Below are 23,243 nucleotides of genomic sequence, written 5' to 3' on the forward strand. Positions count from 1 at the left end.
CCCGCCCCGCCCGCCCCTCTCCCCTCTCTTTATTGGCTGGCTGTGCGCGCGAGGCTGCGCGCGGGCGTTTGAAGCGGGAAAAGCGTTGTTGCCATGGAGACGCGGCTTAATGGCCGCCGCCGAGCGGTGCCGCGGCCGGTGAGTGAGGGGGGTCCCAGCCCTGAGGGGACGGGAGCGGCCGGGCCAGGGAGGGTTCTGGGGACACCACCCTGACCGGTCCCACCGGGGTCTGGAAGGGGAAAGACCGTGGTGGGACAGCTCGGGGAAGGATGAGACATGTACCCCCTTCAGACACGCGGTGCAAGTCCGGACGCGTGGCGGTTTGTTTTGCTACATTTTTATAACTATAAAATATTTTTCAATTATATATTTTATAGATAGTATATAATTTATATTATATGCAAAATATGTAGACGCAGTTTTAAAATATATATTTATATATTATGTACAACATATAAAATATTTAAATACTATTTAAGATACAGTTTTTATATTTTTTATATAATATATAAAAATGTGCTTTATATTTTTTTATATTTTTAAAATGAAATAAAACTTTAAAATTATGAATAGATCCTGCTGGGAGGAGGAGCTCAGGCACGGATTTCAGATAATTGGCACCCTGATGTAACTCGTGGGTCATTTTCTCGTCACCTGGTTGTATATTGGACACTTCCAATATTCAATATCCCAATATTGGCCACTTCCCCTTCTCTATGCAGCTGTTGTTCCTGGCAGCTGTCGGGATCAGCTGCGGGATGGAGCCTCTTCTGCTGAGGTCACCAGGCTATACTTAGTATGGAGAGAGGAATAAAATACCATTAAATACTTTTTGGGGAAATAAAAACATCCCCAATATTTAGTTGCTTGTAAGCCAGTTTTAATGACATTAATTAGTATGGATAGTGGAGTAAAATACTCTGAAATACTTCCTGGGGAAGCAAAAAATCCCCAATATTTAGTTCTTTGTCAGCCAGTTTTAATGACATTAATTGTTTTAGTAACTTCCTCGAGGTATGCCAGTGGCAAAAGAAACCCGCATTTCTTACTTTTTGCTGCAAGTAGCAGGCCTGTGTCAAGCTCCAGCTGTAAAATAGTTGTCCTTTAGCATTAAACACATTCCCTCCTCTCCAGTTTCTTTGCTGCACTCAAGCTGCAAGTGGTTATCTATTGTCAGTGTTCAGCCTCAAAAGAGGCTGCCCCAACACTTGTTCCAAGGAGCAGTGGAACGTTTAATGCCATGTTGTTTACGTGCAGGGTAGAGTAATCCTATGATCTTCCAAAGGGATCTGCTGCAACATCAAGCACGGCTTCACAGATCCCTACCTGTTGCATTAAACTAAAATTGTGGGCTCATTTTACAATACAGATTATCTCTTGTTATGGAGTTTGTCTTAAAAAAGTGCAGCTGCTGCCTGTTCTTCACAGGAATGCCCTAATTCCCAAGGAACGGGGTCAGAATGATTAAAGGTAAAGCATTTTGTGTGGTGCTCTGGAAAAGCAAATTAGCCATTCACTTCTGGAGGGTTAAATCAGATTTAGCTTTGGATCACCTTAAAAAAAAGAGCTTAGTGTTCAAATGAATAAGGAATGAAGATGGATGAGTAGTGACATGAGTTAATACATTTCCCTTTTCTCTATTCATTCTTTGCTTCTGTATTTCAAAAAACCAGCAAATTCTATGGCATGAATAGAACCTGTGCTGAAGTGCTGAAACTTTTTTTGGGGTAAAATGTTTGCAAATAATGAGTACAGTATGCTGCTGAAGCTGCCATCAGGTGAGGGAACACCCACCTGCTACAAACATTTACAAACTTTTAAAGTCCTTAGCTTTAATTTTGTAAGGTACTTGTAGAGCAAGATGGTTTACATGAAAAATAAGGTGGTGTTTATGTTTTGTATGCCCATTAACAATTTCTGTGTTTATCAAATACCCTTGAAAATCATGACTAATAAAATTATTTAATGATCAAGCCAGACTTTATGATTCAGATTGCCTTAGATTATACGCAGGACAAAATGTATAGTTTGCATTTGTAAGAGTGTCACATAAAATTTCTTCACTTTATTTCTCTAGTTTAAAGAATGGATATAATGACACTTGTGTTCTCTCACAGTGCTGACACTCAGGACTGTCAGTGGAAACCATCTAAAACTGTCAGGTCAGTATCAGTGAGCTACAGTGGGATAACAGGACATGTGAGGGTTATTCAAGTGAATGGGGTGCTGAGATCTTTAATATATCAGAAGTTAATAAGGATCAAGATATAGTAGTTCAAGGCTGCTTTATTCTTAAAATAATCTCTATGGACATTTTACATCATTTATTTTATACACAGTGATTGACACTCTCTGACTATCTTTGAAGACCTTTCCTCCACCTTGAAAATTGCATTGAGAAGGAAGAGATCTTGTGAGAGGTAATTAATAAGTAAAAGCATTTTAAGATTGAGAGTCAGCTCCTAGAGCATAATTTTGTTGTAAGTTAATTTCCTTCAAGATAGAAAAATGTAACCACTCCTTTCTGTTATTTACACCTGACTTTTTTTTTATCAGCTTTATGACCTTTAAAAACCTCTAATACTGAAGCTGAGGATGAGTTCTCTGATGACAAGCTGAAATCTAATTCTGTGGCTAAAGCTGGTCCCTTTATATATAATTCTGATGATTTTTACAGCAAATACTTACCCATTATCAGCATCTGGAAGCCTTTTAAGATCTTTGTAAAACGTCTTGGCATAAGAAGTAGGTTGTAGAGAACTCATGTTTGCCACATGGAGATGGCAGGCTGGGTGCACATGGAGAACTATACCTGCACACTCACCTCTTTCTCAAAATATGTTATACCCAACTATTTCAAGAAGTCCTAGTCTTTTATCTCAACCCTGTTTTCAATGAAGCCACCCATATCTTTGGTTTTGGGAACAAGACCTAGTGTTGATACGAAAATACCACACTGAAGAGTGCTATGTTTTTCTGCCCCATGACACATTGTTCTCATGGGTGAACAAACAAATAACTGAGGAAATGCTGGCTGTTACTTTTGCCAGAAGATGGCATTAACAATTTAGGATTCTTGAAAACCTCCTCTTAGTTTTCACAAAGCCAGTTTATTTTGAAGGATTATGTATCTGTTAGGAAAAGCGTCTTCAGACGCAAAGATCTCTGCAGGGTTGGATGAATTAAAGTATTCTTTTAATGAGGAGAAAGATATCCCTTTGTTTAGAGCATCAACAATTGAAAGGTGAGAGGAGTTTCACTGACAATTGCAGTTTTCCCTGAGTTCCTTCGTGTTTGAACCACGCAAAATCTTTCAGCAATTCTCTAGTCTCGAGTTTTAAAGTGATCAGAAATGCTGGAATCCCTCGTTATGCCAGCCCCTAATTTTATTTCCATGGTTAATTAATTTGTTACTCCTTTATTAGTGAACGGTTTGTTTTCCTAGCTTGTGAAGTTGCTGTCCTGTCAATGAGGAGTCACTGGAGTTTTCCCTGAAACCACTTAGATCTTAGTAATAGTAAATCTTAGTAAGATTCATTATATCTGGGAAGGCAAATCTCAGCTCTCATTAAGACACCAGGTCTCATTAAGAAGCCATTTAGTTGCTTTCACATGGCACAGAGCCTTAGCCAATTAGCCACGGAGAGCTGCTTACATGGCTCTTGTATGTTCTGCATTACCTACGTTACTTGGATTTTCCTAATGCTGAGAATTCTTCTAATGTGTCACTCCATATAATGACAACTTGTTATTTCTAGCTATTTAAATATATTTTGTTTCATTTTTAATTGGAACCTTGACCTTCAAATCCATTACTCTCTCCCCTTGTCTGCTGTTCCTTTTTTAGAAAGTGTCTCCATTGTTTCCCTTTTTATTCTTTTTTTTTCTCTCCTGTGTTCACTATTATAATTTGAACAGAGGTTAACACTGAGTTAGAGTCTTTGGACACTCTGTATTTAATTTAAGGATATAAAAAGATGTAGGTGTAATCTAGGATACGATAGAGGGTAGACAAAATAAAGTGATTGGATTATTTTTGTTTTTAACAGATTCCCAGCACTTCTGAGATTGGTGTCTTGGCCTTGAGTTCCAGCTGCTCCTTTCATCAAACAGAAGCAGTTTCCCATGGCAGTGCCTACAGAGAGTTGCACAGCACCTGTACTGGTTTTACATTTTAAGCTACCTTATGTAAGAAGGGGAATTTTTCCAAAATGTAATTCTTTAAATGAAGTCTCACGTTCCTGTGTGTTTTTATATGTTAGAGAAGTTCGGCAAGTTGTGAATGCTTGTGAAACCCTTGTACACAAGTCACAGTTAGTCTCCCTGATCTCTGGGTTTGCTATCCTCTCTGTAAGTTTTGATTTCCCCTTCCCAGGATCCAGCAGCCTCAATAGTGACTCTGACTTTACCTCAGGATTCAGAATCACATTACATACACATTAAATAAATTCACTTACATATGAATTTTTTGGTCTTGGAGTTTGTTGTTGTTGAATCTCATAATTTTACCTAAAGCATAGACTCTCAGTCATTTTAGATGTTCTCTACTGCACATTTTGGCCTCTGTAATATCTTACACAGTCAGCACTTTAATATATTAATCTTTATGATTTTATTGTTGTTACTTCAAAATCATGTATTAATTAATGATATGGACTCAAATTTGGGAGTGACCTTATTTTCTTATATAATGTCATTGTAGAGAGCCTTGAAAATGCTCACAAAGAATCTACCCTGAACTACAGGGAGGAAAACTTCAATAACTTGGTTTTGCTGAGTCTTACTGTGATCTCCAAACATGAGTAAGAGGAGTGTTTGTTAAGGTCCTAGACTGAACAAAGATATGAGATGGCAGTGGGTAACAGATACTTGAAGTGCTATCATTTTTGTGTTTTATGGAACATGTAAATATATCTGCAGATATGAATCCTTCAGGATGCAGACAGCTGCACTGTGTGTTGCCAGTAAGACATAAATGAAGAAGTTGGGGGATTTGGGGCATACTTTTCAATGATGCATGTTTCTTTTTTGGGTTTCCCAAGAATGCAAGTGTGGCGTTCCAGTGGCATATATAGATTTAGAGAAATGCTGTGTTTCAGATTTTGCAGAATGATTTTTTTGGTTTTTCTGTCAAGGAGACTCAGAAATGCTCACAGGATTCATGACATAAAAGAGAAGGTTACACAACAAAACTATAACTTTGCTATAGTTCAGCTGTAAGATAAATGGTCTTAATAAGCCAGCTTGAGGTGAGGACAAGTGCAATTTTTTTCTCCTCTGGTTAGTTAACCAGAGGTAGCTGAACCACATTAGACCACATGCCTTGATATTAAATTGAGTGTCTAAAATTAGGCATTTTACATTCTGTAGCTTGAGGACAGGGTTTCAGTAGCTGTGGCATTCATCAAGTAGACATCAGGCGTGTAGGAACTCTGTGGCAGTGACTAATATTGCCTTGTGCATTTCTTACACATTGTTGTGTATTGTATATAATTTTAAAATATAGTTTCGTGTGAAATATTTATTTCATGTTTTAGTTTATTGTTGGTATTGCTGTTTTCTGTAGTGTTTGTCAGTCTAGTGTATGGTTAACTTGGAGTTAAACAAGCTTCTAGCCTAAGGTAATGACATCAGAAAATGTGCAGTTTCTTCATTAGTAACTTTGTCAGATGTGATGTTTCATATGATTCTTTTCTTTTGTTTGATTTCTTATAGGCTCTAGGTTGAAGATGGCATCATGCCTTTATGAATGCCTTTGTGAGGCAGAACTTGAAAAATACTATCCCCACTTTGCTGCCTTTGGTCTTCAGAAAATTGATGAGCTTGCCAAAGTTTCCATGGAAGATTACACCAAACTGGGGGTCCATGACATAAGTGACTGCAAGCGACTTTTTCAGCTCATTAGAATAATCAAAATTATGCAACAGGAAGACATTGCAGACTTAAGCAAGCAAGATTTTCAACCACGTGGCCTTTTCATTCAGCCTCAGGTGACCAGATCAGGTCCCCGTAGACAGCTGCGTTTTGAATCCTTCTGTGAAGAAAATGATGGAACAGTTAAAGACTCTGAATCTGCATTATATTGTTCACCTGATTTCAGTGCCAATGAAGAGAAGAACAGCGTAGGGGAAATTCTGGGACACATCCCACCACACAATTCAGAACCAGTCAGATTAACTAGAAGAGACCTAAATACTCCTGGAATAGGTACAAAAAATGACCTGAACTGTCCAACAGTTTCTGATGATATTGCTCCTCTCCTGGGGGATTCTGAAGCTCCTATTGTACAAAGAGTAACTCACACTTCAGGGTATAATTACGGACTACCTCATTCCTGTATCAGGTAATAATCAGTCACCTTTATTTTGCTAATAGTTTGGATTAGTCATAATTAATTCTTTCTTAATTGTGGTGCATAATCTGTCTTCCTCACCTCCAAATAAGCAATCCAAGCACTACAGAGCAATGCAAAGTCTTACAGACAAGAGAGATATTAATAAGCATTTGCAACTCTCCAGGTCTTATAGAAGGAATCATCTGAATTTGACCAGCTGCTACTCACCAAGGTTGTCTAAGAATAGTTTTTATTGTCTTTCAGGACTTAATGCTTTGTTTTCTCAGTATTTGAGCCAGTCTTTGTCTTTCCATGGGACTATCTTTTAAAACATTTGCTTTCCAAAATATGGCATTGCCTGTTGTTAAATTTGTCAAGCTTTTCCCAACAGAAAGGATACAGGCTGTGACGGCTATATTTGTTTATAAAGAAATTTCTGAACTGAAGCTTTAAAAGGAAGTGGAATGAATACAGCTGGGGAGGGTTACAGACCTGTTGGTGAGAGGGATGCCTTACAACTGCTCCTTAGGCACATGATCTGTAACTTCCATACTTTTTCCAGTGTTTGGTACTGGAGGGGCTGTGGTTATTGTGAACCACTGGTAAAACTACCCTGGCAACATTTTTAAAGCCCCAGATATTTTTTTCCTGGTTCAGTAGCAGAGCACATACACCTCTGCACACATAATACCAGTATCTAGCTTGTTGCAATGCAGTCATGGTAGTTAAAATGCAATGAAGAGAGGTAGTTTTATGAAGTTATGGTCTGGAAAGGCTGTGGGGAAAGATGTATAGGGAAAGATCTATGGAGTTGAGGTGTCAATTACAACTCCCACAAAGAATGCACAGAGCCTGGAGGGATAGATGCTGCTGCCACAGTGGAAAAGTACTAAGGTGACTTAGTAAGTAGAGCACTTAAACTGTGAAATGCAAGACAAAGGTTTATAACTTCCCTTGGCTGGAAAAAAAAATCATTCCCACTTTCTGGAAAAGTGCACTAACCTCCAATATATATTGATAGCCTGGTGCATTCTCTGTCTCTTCTGGAAGCTGAGCCAAGATGCAGCTAAAAGGACAGGATTTATAGTTTTGGAAAATTAAAAAATGATGAAATATAAAACCTAATGGCTCAGCTAGAGGAGTTAAGGATTTTCAATCCTGCAAAAGAGTCACGTTCTTCATTGTTCTCACTTCCTTTCCTTGTTCTCTTGTAAGCATGTTCTTCTGTGCCTAGCATTATGGTTCATCTTGTCAGCTTTCTGCATCCTCCTCCTGATATGCCTCAACTTAATTTTCTCATGTTTGGAGAGTTGTGCATTTCAGGCAGGCTTGGCGTAGCATGCTTACACTTGGGTTTGTGATTCCTGTTTTGCAAATGCTTAACTGCTTCACCGAATCCATCCATTCCCATGTCACCTTGTGATTTGACCACTCTGAAGGCTAATCTAGTCTCATCTATGAGAAGCATTGGAAAACACGGACATGATTTCAGATGGCAGAAAGATAAAGAGCTCTTTTAATATGTTCAAGTTTATTTTGAACTTGCCCATAGCAAATAGCTTGATTTTGCAAAGGCACAGTGGTTCTTCTGACCTATTATTTAATCAGGTTTCTAATGATCCGTGTCAAGACTTTTGATTTTTTTTCCTAGTAATGAAAAACCATTTTATTATAAAATACAATTTATATTTTAAAAGAGTTAGTAGGAAATATAAATTTTGTCTTCAGCCTATGGAATTAACATGCATTCTATTCCCATTAAAAATATTGTCAACAAAGTGTGCTCCTGTACTAGAGAGAATTTATTCTTTTTTCTGATTAACATAGCCTCTAAGTTTTCAGTTTTTCCTTTCTCCAAATATTGCAATCCTTTCTGCTTCAAAGTCTTAGAGCACAACAGGCTCTTGCTCCAGGTCACCAAATACACCCTCTGGCATGAGAATTAAACTTCAGAGCTTCTGATCATTTGTTGGACAACATTTGGTGTCTACTGATATACATAAGCTCACACCAGCTTATGAAGCATCTTATTTCAAGTGTCATTGCCTTTCTTTTCTGAGGAAAGAATTTTCCATCTAAATGCAGGGCCTGATCCTGGGCTGCACAGGAAAGCTGTACTAAAATTAAAGGGACTCCAGTGACAAGTGAAAATTGCTCGTGTGTGGTCTTTGAAGACCACATCTTGAGATTTAAATCTGCATTTCATCTGCTCCTGGGGAGTCATGGAGCACAGCAGCAGTGATACCACAAGCCTGCAGATGGAATGAGATATTGAGTAACTTGTGGGTTACAATTTATTAGACAACTGATACATGCGAGTTTTCAGTTGCTAAGCGAAGAGATTTTGGCATTTGGACAGCATGGCAGAAACGCTGCTTTTGGGCAAGTTGGGGCTTGATTATTCGAAATGCAAATCCAGGCTGAAAATCGTTACTGATTTGGCTGAAGACAGCTTGAAGAAGGGAGAGTTGTAATGAATATATTTTGGTTAAATTCAAGCCAATTCTACTCACAAAATGCTGTACACAGCAGGTTAATCAATGAAACATGAAATGACCTTAATGAAGTGACTAATCATGAGTGCAAATAATTTCAGCAAGATTCAATTTCATTGTGGTAACTTGTATATTATGCCAGCTTCGATCTCATGTTTGTGTACAACTGCAAATATGTCAGTCCAGCAACAAGTTCAGGAATGTAGCTGCACAAACAGAACTATTCTTTTAACAGAAGTGTACAAAAAGCATCTGTATATTTAGAAAAAAGTGTCAGAAAATGCACCATGTAAAAATGAGGTGTGTTACAGAGTTTTTTGATAAGCATTAAAGACAGAAACATTATCTGATAAAAGTAACAAATTCAAGCATATTCTAGATTCTGTTGTAACCTGATTTTAAAATGTGGACCTCCGCTATTGTTGTAGATCCAATACTTCTGACAAAGAGACTCCATGGACAGAGAGTGAAAAAATCAGAGTGTGTGTCCGAACACGTCCTCTCTTCCTGAGGGAACGGAGACGCGGTGAGGTTAATATCATCACAATGAGAGATAAAGAAACCCTACTTCTCCACGAGAAGAAGGAAGCAGTTGATCTTACACAGTACATTTTACAGGTAACATCCTCCATTGAATGTTGTGTTTATGGGCCAGTCACTTTCATGGAAGGGTAAAGCATATTATGCTTGGACTTTCCATGAAGGAAAACAGAAAAGGACTGTTAGTATTTCTTATACTGAAATAGGGGTGGGCTTTTCTTTTAGCTCAGAGTTGTCTATATTTGAGTTACTTCTGATTTATGCCAGCCTGTGCCAGAAAACCTGAGCACAGAATTTTAAGCTCTAGAAGTATGTCTCTTGCAGCTTTCTTTGTATGTGGCAAAATAAACCCTCTGCTACATGCCATTGCTGTGGGAGAAATGCTCGCTGATGGCTTTCCAGGGTACTTCAGTGAGGAGTTCCCTTTCCACTGTTTCAACACTGTAGGTCTGTTTCAATTAATCATATACACCCTCATCATCTCCCTTACTTTTTTCTCAAATGCTTTTGAAAATTAAGATCCCTTTTGGTCTTTGTTTCTTAATCTCAAATACTTTGTGCTGTCATAGTTCAAATTCTCACTTGTGACAGACTGCACCAGGAACAGAACTGATTTGTAGAGGCAGCATGCCATTCTCATTCTCCTGGGTGTTATTTTTACAATCTGGGCCCTAGGAACAGCTGTTTGTATTGGGTAAAAATTCAGTTTAGAGCTCTCTCAGGCCTGGTTCATGTGTCTCTTTTTACAGTGGGACACATGCTGCATCATTTCCACAGATCTTGCTTCTTTCAGTCTGATCTGGAGTGTGGGAAGTTTTGGTTTTCTTGCCCCCTTCTGAGTTCAGACAATCCGGCTTTGCTTAGGAACAGCTTCTCTCTTCTCTGGCACAAAGCTTTTTAAGAACAGAAGCAATTAATCACAACTTAGTCACAAGTGAGAACTAATTTTGAGAGAGTCAAGAGTTGACTCTCCGTTCTTTTTACTGTTACACTCTGACTGTACATCTGTAGGCTGATTCATTTAATGAATAGGTTTTCTTTAATTAGCTTTTTTTTTTTTCTTATTAAAAGGGTCTGGTATGTTATGCTTCAGAATGATGGGAAATTGAGGCATTTTTTCTTCCCTTCATTTTTTTTTTCCCTACCCTGAATCTCTTGATTGGTGTGTTCCTCCATAGGTCATGCTGCATATTAAGTGTGCTAGATCACTCTGTAACTAATCCAAAGCCATATGAAGTCACTGGAAAGACTTCTGTTATTTCATTTTACCTTGAATGGGCTTGTAGGGGAAATGAAACGTATTCAATCTCATGTAAAGACCATCTTTGTTTTTCAGCATGTCTTTTATTTTGATGAAGTCTTTGAGGAGTCATGTACCAATCAGGATGTGTATATGAAGACAGCTTATCCTCTTATTCAGCATATTTTTAACGGGTAGGGCATCAGTGCTTACATTTGTTATTTTTTGCCTTGTTGTTTTCCAATTTTATATATTGCCTGAATTTTCTTTTATGCTTTTCATCTTTTGAAACATACATTAATTTCACGTTTGCCACATACCTTCTGGCTTTCAGAATATCTTTGATTGCAATTTTGACAAAAATAAATCAGGAAAAACTTTCTTCACGCTTGGTGACAAATCTCAATTACAGAGGAAGGTTAAATTGAGCCTCAGGTGCAACAAAGAGACAGCATGGGCAGCCTAGAATTAAAAAATGTGTCCCAGGATTTCTGAAGTCTAATCTTCAGTCTAACAAAGGCTCGTGTGTGATAGAGCACACTCATCTGAAGAGAAAATAATGTTACCTTTTTCCTGAGACTGCTGAGAGATATTTTTGCCTGTATTTGTACAGTTCACAAGGCAATAGAAATTATTAATAGCCTTGTGATTTATTTTTATTTTACCAAGTTATATTTACTTAGAGGTTTAATCATAATTGCATATGTCCTGATTAATGGGAAATTGATGGTGGCTTTACATGAGAGATCTTATTTCCATGCAGGGTAATGATCTTGAATATAATTACATTTTTGAGTCTTTGAAGGAAAAGATTACGTATCTATGCTGAAAATTAACAAAATGGAGTATTCTGTTACTGAAAATCTCCAAGTGTCATCAATAGAGACAGAGTATCATGCTCTTGAGAAACAGAAAGTGAAAAGGAGAATGAGGCTTGTACCTTGCTGTGTAATAATCACTAAAGCCACAATTCACATTACAGCTAATCCAGTAATGCCACCAGAAGAGATTATGCTATTTTTTCTCAGTTTTCCTCTTACTTTTCCATCTCTCCTGCTGGCATTAGTCTAATCTGACACCATGGTGAAGCCAATCTAAACTGGCATGAAATTGTTCACTGTGATTACTGGAGCCCCACCTTTTTACCCATTTCTCTGCCACGGGTACTGAGCCAGGTACAAAGTCTTTTTTTTTTAAGGGGGGCAGGGAAAGGAAGAGAAAGGAAGAGAGCCAGCACCTTGTGCCACATCAGATCTCCATAGGGTCTACTTGGAAATCATTGTTAAGTCTTCTGCAGTTTCCCATAGAGGATAGCAACCCAAACCTCATTGCTAAGGGGCCACTATAGATAGATACCAGCATTGCAGAATATTATTTAATAGATATGAATGAATCACATGTGATACTAAACACATACATTGTCTTTACAGAGGCAATGCAACTTGCTTTGCATATGGGCAGACTGGTGCTGGCAAGACTTACACCATGATAGGGAATCACCGGAACCCAGGACTCTATGCTCTGGCTGCCAATGACATCTTTAAGCACCTGGAAGCATCACCATCCAGGAAAGATCTTACTGTTCTGATCAGTTTTTATGAGATCTACTGTGGACAGCTTTATGACCTGCTAAATGGAAGGAAAAGGTATTTAAATAAAAACATGTTTTACTATAAGCCTATGGTTGTGAATCAGTTGGTTACCATTTGGAAATCAGTTACTGTTTTCATGCAATTACATTGAACATGTAAGCATTTATAGTAAACGTTACGTATTTAATTAGGGTTGTTCCTAGGAGCTACTTAGGGAGGAATGCAGGATCTGACAGTAAATACTGTGACATTGATAGGGACTTCTGGTTTATTGTTTGGGGAAAAATTAAGGACTTACATTTGAGATACAAGCTCAGACTCTTGCTTATACTGTAATAAGATAATAGCTGAACATTCATAGGTAGACAAACAAGCTTCTTGTGGCCAGAAGTTCCTATCTTAGAATCACAGAACAGTTTGGGTTGAAGGAACCTTAACGATCTTCTTGTTCCACCCCTGCTTCCCTGGGCAGGGACAGGTTCTACTACCAGGTTGCTCAGAGCCCCATCCAACCTGACCTTGAACATTTCCAGGGATGGGACATCCACAACTTCTTTGGACAGCCTGTCTTGTGACAACCATTGTGGAGTCCCTGCCTTTCCCTGGTCAAACATAAGCTCTGGCTGTCCCTTCTGCTGTGCCATTGGGGATTTGGCTCTTGCCAGTCCAGTCTCTGAAGATCCTGTTGATCTCCCACCTGCTTGACTCTGCAGAGCCTTCTCACCTTCTCCCTGGGCACCTTTACCTGGCAGCCCAGCGACTCAGCCCAGCAAGCCTCTGTAGGTGATGCTGAAATACTGCTCTAAGGCTATAGGAGCTGCTTTAAAATCCTGTGCAAAAATCCTGAGAACAGGAACAGAGCAAAATTTAGTCTCAGGAGGACTTAGAGGAGCCCGAGATGTAGTTTAAAGAGAGACGGTAACTCTAGAATATAAACGTGGTAATTCACTTCCTTGCTTTACTATATTCTTGAACAAGCAGAAATGCACTGGTAATGTCTCTTTAGCAGTGAAATGTCAGTGGTACTTGTTATAAATGAAGTACCTCTTCAGCTCTGAAAATAAATGAATGACAGCAGGGCCTCTCCCCAGTCAGTAGCCTTGCTTGCTTTTTTAGTGTCATGGCGTGGACGTGTGTTTTCATTGCTGCTTTCTGAGATTTCAGAAATCTCCTTTCTGCGTTGTTCTCTTTTCAGACTTTTTGCAAGAGAAGATGGTAAGCATGTTGTTCAGATTGTTGGACTGCGAGAGGTTCAGGTGGATTCTGTAGATCAGCTGTTGGAGGTAATGTTGGGGATTCATTCTTTGTCTTCTGCAGCCCGATTTGCTGATCTGCAAGGCATGTCACTTACAGAGATTATCTGGTGTGTGGCAAAAGTGTATGTTCCTGTTAAGGGCCCTGAAATTGGCAACCCCAGCAGAGTACCAAGGGGCACTATTAAAAGTGCCTTTATTCATTAAGCTGTTACTTATGTTAGCCGCATGCAAGCAGTTGATTCTCAGCTGTCACTTCTGCTGCCATTCCTTAGGGAAAGATTCCAGAAATGAAATAGTGTCCCACTAAGGGACCTTGAAAGCTGGATATATTTTCTCCCAGTATGATATCTCGGGGTTCTATGAACTTAGATTTTTATATATGAAAGATCTGTGGATTTGGCACAATTCTGTGCCAAATATATTTATATATATTTTTATATATTCACATACATTTATATATTTTTTTATATATATACATATATTTATATATATTTATATATTCATATAAATTTTAAAGTTAGAAAATTAGAAAATACTTAAGATTGAGATATTTGTCTGAATTAGGATTAAAACACTGCTTATGTGTGTGCATGATAACAGCCAAGTAAAATTAAGATCTTTTTTGCTCATTCACCATGAGCAAGGCTTCAGTTTTCCTTCCCTACCTGGCTGAACCCTAAAAGGACACTGGCAAGTTTTCTGTATTGTCCTGCTACATAAGTAAGCTGGTTAAATCTACTTTCTATTTAGCCTGACTTTGCATAGTTTAATTCCTTTTTTTGGTAAGGAAGTGTCGATTACTAGTGCCTGATACTGTAACTGACTCATTAAAATTGGCATGGTGTTGTCTACTTATCTTGCACTTAATTTAGCTCTTCATCTTCCCATTAACTCCAAGCTTCAGGACAAGCTGGTGATGCTTCTGCAAGTTAGAGTGCAAATTTGCTATATGGTTGATATAGAATTCCTCAGTATTATCATATTCCACACACAGAAGAGCTATTAAATTACTTCATTCTTACAGATATCATGGGGGATAAAGATTAGATTGTTCACAGGCCCTTGTGAACACAGAAGTGCCACTGGCTTGACTCAGAACTTCTGAGTATTCCCTAACAGTTACATGGAAAGCGCTTTGAACACATCCCCAGTTACTCACTACTCAGCTGATGTTGGCTGTGATTCAGAAAATATCTGCACTTAGCAATGATACAAAGCTTGGGAGCTGCGGTGGTTGGTTACGTTGCTTGTTGAGAACTGGCCACTGAAAAGCATGAATAATTGACATTTATCAGCTGAGAATGTATTGATTTTGCTAGGCAATATTTTAATCTGTTCTTACAATCAGAAGCAAAATTAATGACTGTTCTATGAATGCCCTGCTGCAGTTAATGCTAGATTTTCTGCAACAGTCCTTCAAAGTTTCGAAAAAAGAATTACGCAGATTTGTATCTTGAAAGAGTCTTTGTTCTTCTGCCTTGGCTTCTTCCCTTGTTTTCTTTTTTTTATTGTTGTATTGAGTATAATTAATCTTTTAACTTTGTTCCTTACTCTGGCATAATTTTTTTAGTTATGGAAATTTAGAAAGGTTTTGGCACTTCGTATTTTTTGTGAACTTTCTGTATAACTGTATTCATCTACTACACCAGAAAATGAAATTTTAAAAATCACAACAAATGGTCAGTCTCATGAGTCTCTTACATTGTGTCTACAGTATTACTGAAGTATGCCAGCAATGTAAGAAATAATTTAATTTTGTAATTTGGATATTTTGCAAATCTAAGTGAGTGTGTGATGCAACAGCTTCTTACTTGCAGTGTGCTCTGTAAGCTCTGTAGTGTCACTGTGAGCAAGTCCATATACAAAGCTCTGAAAGAAATATTGCAAGGAATACAGTCTGCCTTTACTGCCTTGCACCAAATTTTAAAGCTGTAATGAACCTTTCCTCACAATGTTTCCTTATCTTAGGAGGACAAGATCTCTTTCTGAGAGATTGTGTTTTTATTTACAATTCGCTTGGATTTTGTGCCCCTTATCGTGCAGGTGATTTTGAAGGGTGGAAAAGAACGTAGCACAGGAGCTACTGGAGTCAACTCAGATTCCTCTCGATCTCATGCCATCATCCAAATTCAAATTAAAGACACAGCCAACAGGGCATTTGGAAGGTAAGACCAGAAGCAGAAGTGCTCAGGGCTGATGTCAAGCCCAGGGACATCCAAGAGACAAAGAGGAGGTGTTGGTGCATGAGTGTGAGTTAAATTAGAGGATAGGGTTAAAATGGACTTTGAGAAATTCCACAGTCCTTTTTCTGTTTCCAAGGACAATGCTTTAAGCACATCTGTGAGAGCTTTGTCAATTGTTAGTACAAATTACCAGTGAAGGAGTTTGACAACCAAATCCATCCCCTCATCTTCAGTGTTTAATTTGGCTAAAGGCAGATGCCTGCAGTGGATGTACCCACATGTGAACTCATCACCTTTGAAGTCAGGAGAATGAAATCGTCACTTCTGGGATCCCTGCAGAGTGACCTAAATTAGGTCAGATGCATTTGCCCCTCAAAGCATTTCTGTCCTGTAATTGACTACAAAGGGAGTGTGGGATGATTAACCCAGGTGGAGATGATTCCATTACAGATGTTTGCCTTTGGCCAGAAGAATGAGAGTACCTCACATAAACCTCCCTGATAATTTGAGTGTGTGACTCTGATGCTATCTGCAGCAGACAGAAAGAGCAGTTTACTTACTCTTGTGGCTTCCACTTTATGTATTCAAAAACTAGTTGTGTCTCTTCTCAGTCATCTTTTCTCCAGACTAAACAACCCCAAGAAATAGGTCTGAGAAAAAAGTCTGTGTATCTACGTTACTGCTGAATGTCACAAAATCCTGCTGACACAACCTTCCATTAGCTACCACAGTCTTCTTTCCCAGGATCTAATTTTGAACACAGTGCAAAATTGGAGCACCACGAACAGTGAAGAGAGGAAAAGACAGAACAGGCAGGCTTAGAAATAAAAGTGTAGAGGTTATGTGGGTGTGGCATCTGGACTGGGGGGGTTTTGTGTGTCTGAAAGGGAGGTGGAGCTGGAGTGAGGAAAGGGTGCCAAGATGTGCCTAAAAAAGAAGTCAGGGCTGTTGCAGAAAAAGAGGAAGGACAAAGACAAGGATACAGTGCCAGTCAGTACAGCAGCTGGCAGCAGAGCTAGGGAATGTGAAAGGGAGTAATGGGCTTTTGTGGAAAAAACAGACAGGGATCACTGAAAGCTCAGTGTATTACTCGCAACACTGGAAATTTCTGTTCCTATTGTCCCAAATTCCCATGTCACATGGCAGTTGTCTGATTTACCTGGAAGGAGAAATCAAGACACAATTTCCTTTAAGTGCGTACTTAGGAGACTACAAACACAGTGATTATCTCCAGAGGTGAATGTGTTGCACTTTATACAGCTTATCCATTAAACTGTGGAGCACTGTCATCACATGTAACTACACTTCCTAGTATTTAATGTTAAGATGCTCTGACACTGTTCCTGATGCTGTGCTTATTTTGGTGTCTCAGATGTTTCCAGTGGATGCTTCTTGTTGTTCAAAAGTAGTCATTTCTAATCACTCTTCTGATGCCATGTGTTGCAGCCTGCTGTTTTAATGAAGAAAAAACGAAGAGGGGGAAAAAAAGCCCCTAAGATAACTCCAACTTTGTTTTTTTCTAGGATATCATTCATTGACTTGGCTGGCAGTGAAAGGGCAGCTGATGCCAGAGACTCAGATCGACAAACAAAAATGGAAGGAGCAGAAATAAACCAAAGTCTTTTGGCAGTAAGATACTATCATGGCTGGGGAAGGTTTTGTATTTAATTACTAGCATGTGTTTTAGGATAAAAATGAACCACAGAGTAATGTATGTATGTATTCCATGGAGGGGAAAAAATAACCAAGGTACTAAGTGTGTTCAGTTTAATTTGTCTTATAAGTGAAAAACAATTTAAGAAAGAAGATATATTGGGATGAAAATTAAGTATTTTTAATCCATTCTTACAGCCAGACAGCTAAACATAGCATGGAGAATGTTAGGTGTAGTATAATAAGTGTCTCATATTTTATATAGAAGGTTTTGTCCCTTCTACTTCTAAAGAATGCTGGCTTGGAATTTGCCATATTTGTTTCACAAAAGCACATCTGTTCCTGCCAGTTATTTTCATCACTTGAGCTCAGGCTTCTCTTTCAAATCAGGCATAAAGGACTTAAGAGCATAAAAACTAGCAATTTATGTGTGGGGAGGAAGGAACAAGAAGAAATGTGCTCTTAAGGCAAACTGTCCTTTGTAAGTGCCCACAGTCGTACAAAGAGGGACAATGGAGCAGAAAAATGCCATCTAAGATAAAGCAGAAGTGCCTGTAAGTGTAAATGGTGCAGCAGGCTTTGCACCTCCTTTGATGCAAACAAGCAAAGCTCAGTGGTGACCAGGGGCTTCTCTAAGCAAGGCTGAAGGTGATACAGGTTCCTGGGTATGAGCCAGCAGTGCAGAAGTCAGTGCACACAACTGTACCTCTTAGTCTGCTGTAAATAGGAGGTGGCTCGCTCTGTTTTGGGAAATGTAAATGTTCTTTTGCACAGAGGTTTTTCCTGCACTGGAATATTAGTATTTGTGCTGGGAAGTAGCCTGTGAATTGAATGTGTTTCTGTACTTCATGCTTTCTTGAGTACTTGCTGGTGAAAAACTGAGTGTCACAGGGAGCTGGGACCTGAATAGAAAGAAGTCTGATCTTAAAGGTCTTCTCCAGCCTAAACAATTCTGTGTTTCCTGAGAATCCTGAGTGTAAGCCCATGAAACTCTTTTAAAAGAAACTTTAAAATCAGAGTCTGTACATTTTTGGTATTGTGTGAAACTAAGAAAATACCTAGGCAGTCTACAAGTAGTGACTGAATCAACTATAAAAGGCATCTTTGACTAATTCTTCATAACCTGCAGCCTGTAGAACCTAGCTCTGGCCTCAATGATCATAACACTCTCTTCATGCCTTTAAACCCATGAGATTTGAAGTCTGCTGCTGGTTTGAATATTCATGTTGTTTTCAAGATCTTCAGACATTGCAACTATGAGAGGCAGACAAAAAATTATAATAGTTTGATCTCTGACTTGTTACAGGTGCAGTTTTTAATAAAATGCTGTAAAAGTGGAAATAAGTGTAATTTTAAGTGGGAGTTTGTAGAATGTAGAAGGGCTGTAAATGCTTGATGGCAGTATCACCATGACAATACTGTAATCTGTTATCTCCAGAAGAAAGAAAATAAGAGATGTAGCTCAAAAAGCTCTGTCCTTTGGGTACACCTACCCTGCAAGCTGGGCTACACCCAGTCTGGCTTCAGACTAGTTAGACGTGGTACAGGCAGCAGCTCTGTGGTGCTCTGAGTGTGTTAAATGTGTGTGGTTACCCAGCTCCTTGGTTTGGTGTAGCCCACAGAGCCATCAGGCAGGGCACAAATTGACCTTGCAAGGGACAACACATAGCAGGAGTCAAAGGTGGCACAGGACATGAGTAGGTTTAGTTTGATGCAGTTCAGTTCCTTGCCAGTGCATGACATTGACTTTTCCCTTCTGTTTTTTCTTCCTTTTGGTAGCTAAAGGAGTGCATTCGGGCATTGGATCAGGAACACACGCATACTCCTTTCCGGCAAAGCAAATTAACTCAGGTAAAATGAGCAGAAAGGCAAGAGGAGAGGTTTCCCTGATGAGGACAAAAATAAACAAGAAAATAGATAAATAAATAGATGGCATAGATCAGTAACTGCTTCCTCTCTTGAGTAAGGGAGGAAATGCATAGCTTCTGCAAATTTTAATTTTAAAGGTAATCACAGAATTAAAGCTAACTGCCAATTTCCTCCAGCCAATGCTGGGGACTGGCATGGGAAAAAAAGAAAAAACCCAAAAGCTAAAACCAAACAAAACCCCAAACACCACCTTTCAGACTCATATAGAGTTACCATCCATCTCTACCCAGTCTGAAACCAGTCTTGCATCTTCTGTTCAGTTACTGTCCTGGGAGGTTTCATCAATATTTCTTTACTCCAGCTGTAACATCTGCTTTATTCCTCAAACCATATTGGCACCCTTAAGGCATCTGGAACAAGGGCTTGTTCAGAGCCCTGATTAATACTTGTATTCATTTTAAACAGTAAACAAATAAAGGCAAGACAGACTGAGACAAGAGAACTACATTTAATTTAAAAAAAGACTACCTCATGTTGAACTTCTTCCGTATATAATTGCTAATTTACAGGATGTGCAAGGGACATGAACTGCTAAGAACCCTTTTTTTTTTTTTCTTTTGAACCCTAGGTGCTAAAGGACTCTTTCATTGGCAATTCCAAGACATGTATGATAGCCAATGTATCACCGAGCCACATAGCTACAGAGCACACCCTGAACACTCTGCGATATGCTGACAGGTAGGTGGTGAAACTCAGTCCTGCCCGGGTGAAAAACACAAAGTAAAAAGTAATGTGCTGTTTGCTGTAACATCTTATTCTGGTTGTATTGAAAATGTCATTTTAGGCAAGAAACAGAATCTTCATAATGCAAATAAAAACGTTACCCACTCCAACTCCTATATTTTGTCTTAAAATTTTTTGGGTCTTGTGAGTACTTTCTGGTGATTGCTTTCAGTGGTGAAAATATCACTGTGTGCCCTGTAACTGCAGGATTACTGACCTTAGCAATCAAAAGTTTTGGTTTAGTTTTGTATTGTGATATTACTTAGAATGTGTGCAAGTCCTTCACCCTCCCTCCTACAGAGCAGGAGGTAAATTACAGGCTATGCAATACTGGTGTTAGAAGGATAAGAAATAACTTAAGGGGCAAGAAGAGCAAAGGGAACAGCTGAAGGTCAGGGTGGTAGGGGAAAGGGTGATACCAGTTAATCAGCTCTTCATAGTTGCACTGTGAGTCTGATCCAGGAGCAGTGCAGCCCTGTGCACATGACCTGAGCTAAGGAACCCCACTGCAACTACTCCAAAACTCCTACTTTGTGCCTTGTGGGACTCTGTGATGTGCTGTGGAGAGTACCAGCTTGTTCTGCTGCATTATAATGTGTGGAAATGCCACCCCCTTGCACTGAAACTGAGGCCATTTCCACTCACTTGGCCTGTTACGGACTGCTCAAGGAAGCACTTAAAAAGACTGCTATAGATTTTTCTAGAAGTCCAGGCATTTTGGCAGAAGGATACCTGTGAAGATCACTAACAGAAAACAAACCATGATGTCAAATTCAATATTAAGTCTTAGTATGTGAAAGCATTGATTTTTTCTGAAGATGCTGTTATTTATCTGAAAGCATGACATCTTCTAAGTCCAGCCTCTTTTTTACAGGGTCAAAGAGCTGAAGAAAGGGATTAAATGTTCTATCCCTGTCACAAGCAGGCGTCGCAGAGCTGGAAATGTATCTCCAAAACGTGTCCAAAGCACTCTCTGTTTGCCACCTGGAGAAAAGAGCTCTCCGAAGAAAGTGAAGCTAGGCCTACAGCATCCCTCAGGTGCTACAAAACCAAAGGCATATCGTGCAGCAGCACTCCAGCCACCCGGTGTCCCTCTTACCTCTACCCCCAAGGGAATGGGCAAAGGACATGCCCACAAAGGAAATACCAGCTCTCCCTGCTTCCACCACACCACCCCCGTTAAGGGAGTTCTACGGATAACACAGCCCCTGAAGAAGAAAAATGATGATCTATCCCCCCACTCTGAAAAGAGCCCATCAGTGAAGGATTTCATTACCACAGCAGAAACAAAAGAGAGTGGCCAGCAAGACAAGAATTTGCAAAACAGAACACTTGTCCAGTGCCTAAAAGTCCAGACAGTGCAACCTGTTCAGAAACAGCTTGTTCCTAGAGATGATAATTTCTTTGAAGATGAAAATCTGCCCTCCGACAGCAGACAGGAATGGGGAAATACTTTTGCTAAACAGTCTGTTGAACTCTGGTCACATCTGCCTCCATTTCAGAAGGAAAGGGAAGAGCATTTACGTCTTTATCACCAGCAGTTTCAGCAGCCCCCTATTCTACAGCAAAAATTGAACTGTCAACCCCTTGAGAGGTTTTTAGTGCAGTACCAGCCTGAGGAGATTCAAGTGAAGCAGGAGCTGAGCCTTACTCCAATTGAAGTGCAGAGCAAAGAGGGGATGCAGCTGGAAGATCTGGATGACAGTGATTTCAGTGAAGATTCTTTCTCACCTGTCTGTACTCAAAAGAGCGTGAAAAGAAGAAACACCAACAAATGCAGTCAATATTCATTTTTCCTTCATGAAAGAGAACAAGGAACCGAAGAAGAGCAAAAAGGCCAAAAGCGACAGGATTTATTTTTAAAATATGCAATACCCATGCAAGATCATGAACTAGATGACAGCTGGGATTGTAGTGAGGGCAGCCCAGAGGCAGAGGAATCCATTAAAAATGCAGGCTGCAGCAATATTACTGCAGACTGGAGCTATGACTTAGCTGTTGAATCCTCTCCAAGCAATACTGCAGAAAAACCTTACTGCCTGCAGGAAGAACCTGCTTGCAGCTGGAGAAATGGCAAAGATTTCCTAGCTGATCACAAAGAGTACAAGTCCAAACACAGACGTCTTGTTTACTCCAATGAAGCCACCTTAACTCCTGAAAAGGATGCTTCAAACCCATATGTATCTCTTGTATTGAAATCAGAAACTCCAGAATGCAAAGAGATTGATCTCCAGCACGAGGAGAAGGAAGAATCCACTTTGGATAAGCAGCCTGGTCTTGCAGGAGGTGTAAAATGGAAAGCTCGAAAAAATGGAGTTAGCCACTGTGTATCTTCCAGTTGTTCCTCAGAATTCCCTTCCGAGCTCATGGCCCCTCTCAGGGTGTCCCTTCTTGATGGTGAGGACAGAACTGAAACAGAGAAAGTGTCTTCCAACCAAGAGAAGCCCCCCTGCGAGAAGCAGGTGCCAGACAGTGACACCCAGAGCAGGTTTGAGGACGAGGGCTGGCAGTGCACCAGGAGCAGAGCTCTGACCGACAGCATGCTGGAGCTGGCGGAGCAGACCCGCCACGGGGGAAGGCACTGCGCCCTGCTGGGCTCCTCTCAAGCCGGGCACAAGTGGCTCCCACCCACCTGCGGCCGTGTGAAGCCGTGCTGCTGCCGCCTGGGATCGGATTCATCCAAGCAGGGAGTCCGGCGCAGTTTGTTTGTTGGACATGACCCGACAGAAACATCCGCAGCTGGATCTGCAGGCCCCGGGGCAGAGAGAGAGGGCGGGGGACTTTGCAGTGACTCCCCCTGCAAAGAACGCGCAGGTGGCAGATGGTGTGGTGCTGAAGTTAATCAGCATAACAATGCTGGTAATTCAGGAAAGTCTAACTCAAGTCAAGGGCCGGGTCCTGAGCGCATGGCTGAGGAAACAAATTCGGAAATACCTGAAAAGAGCTATGCAGCCCAGTCCCCCTCTCAGGAGAGCAGCCTGCTGCTGCAGCCCAAGCCAGGATTGAGGAATGAGGACCTCAGCTATTCTGAAGACCCTGCCAAGTCATCATTTGGCAATGAGGAAACAGGATTGCTAAAAACCAAGTTAATCCAGAGTATTTTTACACAAGAGACTTTTGCTGCAGATGCAGGATTTGCAACCAAAGATAATGAGCCAATAGCAAATGCAAAGAGCCCCTCACACATGTCCAGCAGCAGCTCTCCAAGTGCTGTGTTAGAGATGGGGAAATGGCAGAGGGAAGCCCTAGAAAAGGCACAGTAAGTCTTGCTCATGAAGTTTGTAGAGAAGCTTAGAAA

The 23,243-nt window shown here is 40.1% G+C and overlaps 1 protein-coding gene across 4 annotated transcripts in view; it reads left to right on the forward strand.

Annotated features, from left to right (window-relative positions):
- The first annotated feature begins 95 nt into the window (after positions 1 to 95).
- KIF24 (kinesin family member 24) overlaps positions 96 to 23,243 on the forward strand; it is a 29,411-nt gene continuing 6,263 nt past the window's right edge. For 2 of the 4 annotated variants that reach the window (XM_048291392.1, XM_048291395.1), the window contains exons 1-14: positions 96 to 138; positions 2,118 to 2,162; positions 2,340 to 2,420; positions 4,050 to 4,188; positions 5,716 to 6,343; positions 9,258 to 9,447; positions 10,706 to 10,803; positions 12,040 to 12,255; positions 13,397 to 13,484; positions 15,501 to 15,622; positions 17,164 to 17,269; positions 19,073 to 19,144; positions 19,791 to 19,900; positions 20,820 to 23,204. In XM_048291392.1, coding sequence (XP_048147349.1) covers positions 5,730 to 6,343; positions 9,258 to 9,447; positions 10,706 to 10,803; positions 12,040 to 12,255; positions 13,397 to 13,484; positions 15,501 to 15,622; positions 17,164 to 17,269; positions 19,073 to 19,144; positions 19,791 to 19,900; positions 20,820 to 23,204 — 4,001 coding nt within the window. In that variant the 5' untranslated portion in view covers positions 96 to 138; positions 2,118 to 2,162; positions 2,340 to 2,420; positions 4,050 to 4,188; positions 5,716 to 5,729. The remainder of the gene's footprint in view (positions 139 to 2,117; positions 2,163 to 2,339; positions 2,421 to 4,049; positions 4,189 to 5,715; positions 6,344 to 9,257; positions 9,448 to 10,705; positions 10,804 to 12,039; positions 12,256 to 13,396; positions 13,485 to 15,500; positions 15,623 to 17,163; positions 17,270 to 19,072; positions 19,145 to 19,790; positions 19,901 to 20,819; positions 23,205 to 23,243) is intronic. The other 2 variants (XM_048291394.1, XM_048291393.1) reach the window with 2 other exon arrangements.

Source organism: Corvus hawaiiensis, chromosome Z (assembly GCF_020740725.1).
Source record: "Corvus hawaiiensis isolate bCorHaw1 chromosome Z, bCorHaw1.pri.cur, whole genome shotgun sequence".
Lineage (NCBI taxonomy): Eukaryota > Metazoa > Chordata > Aves > Passeriformes > Corvidae > Corvus > Corvus hawaiiensis.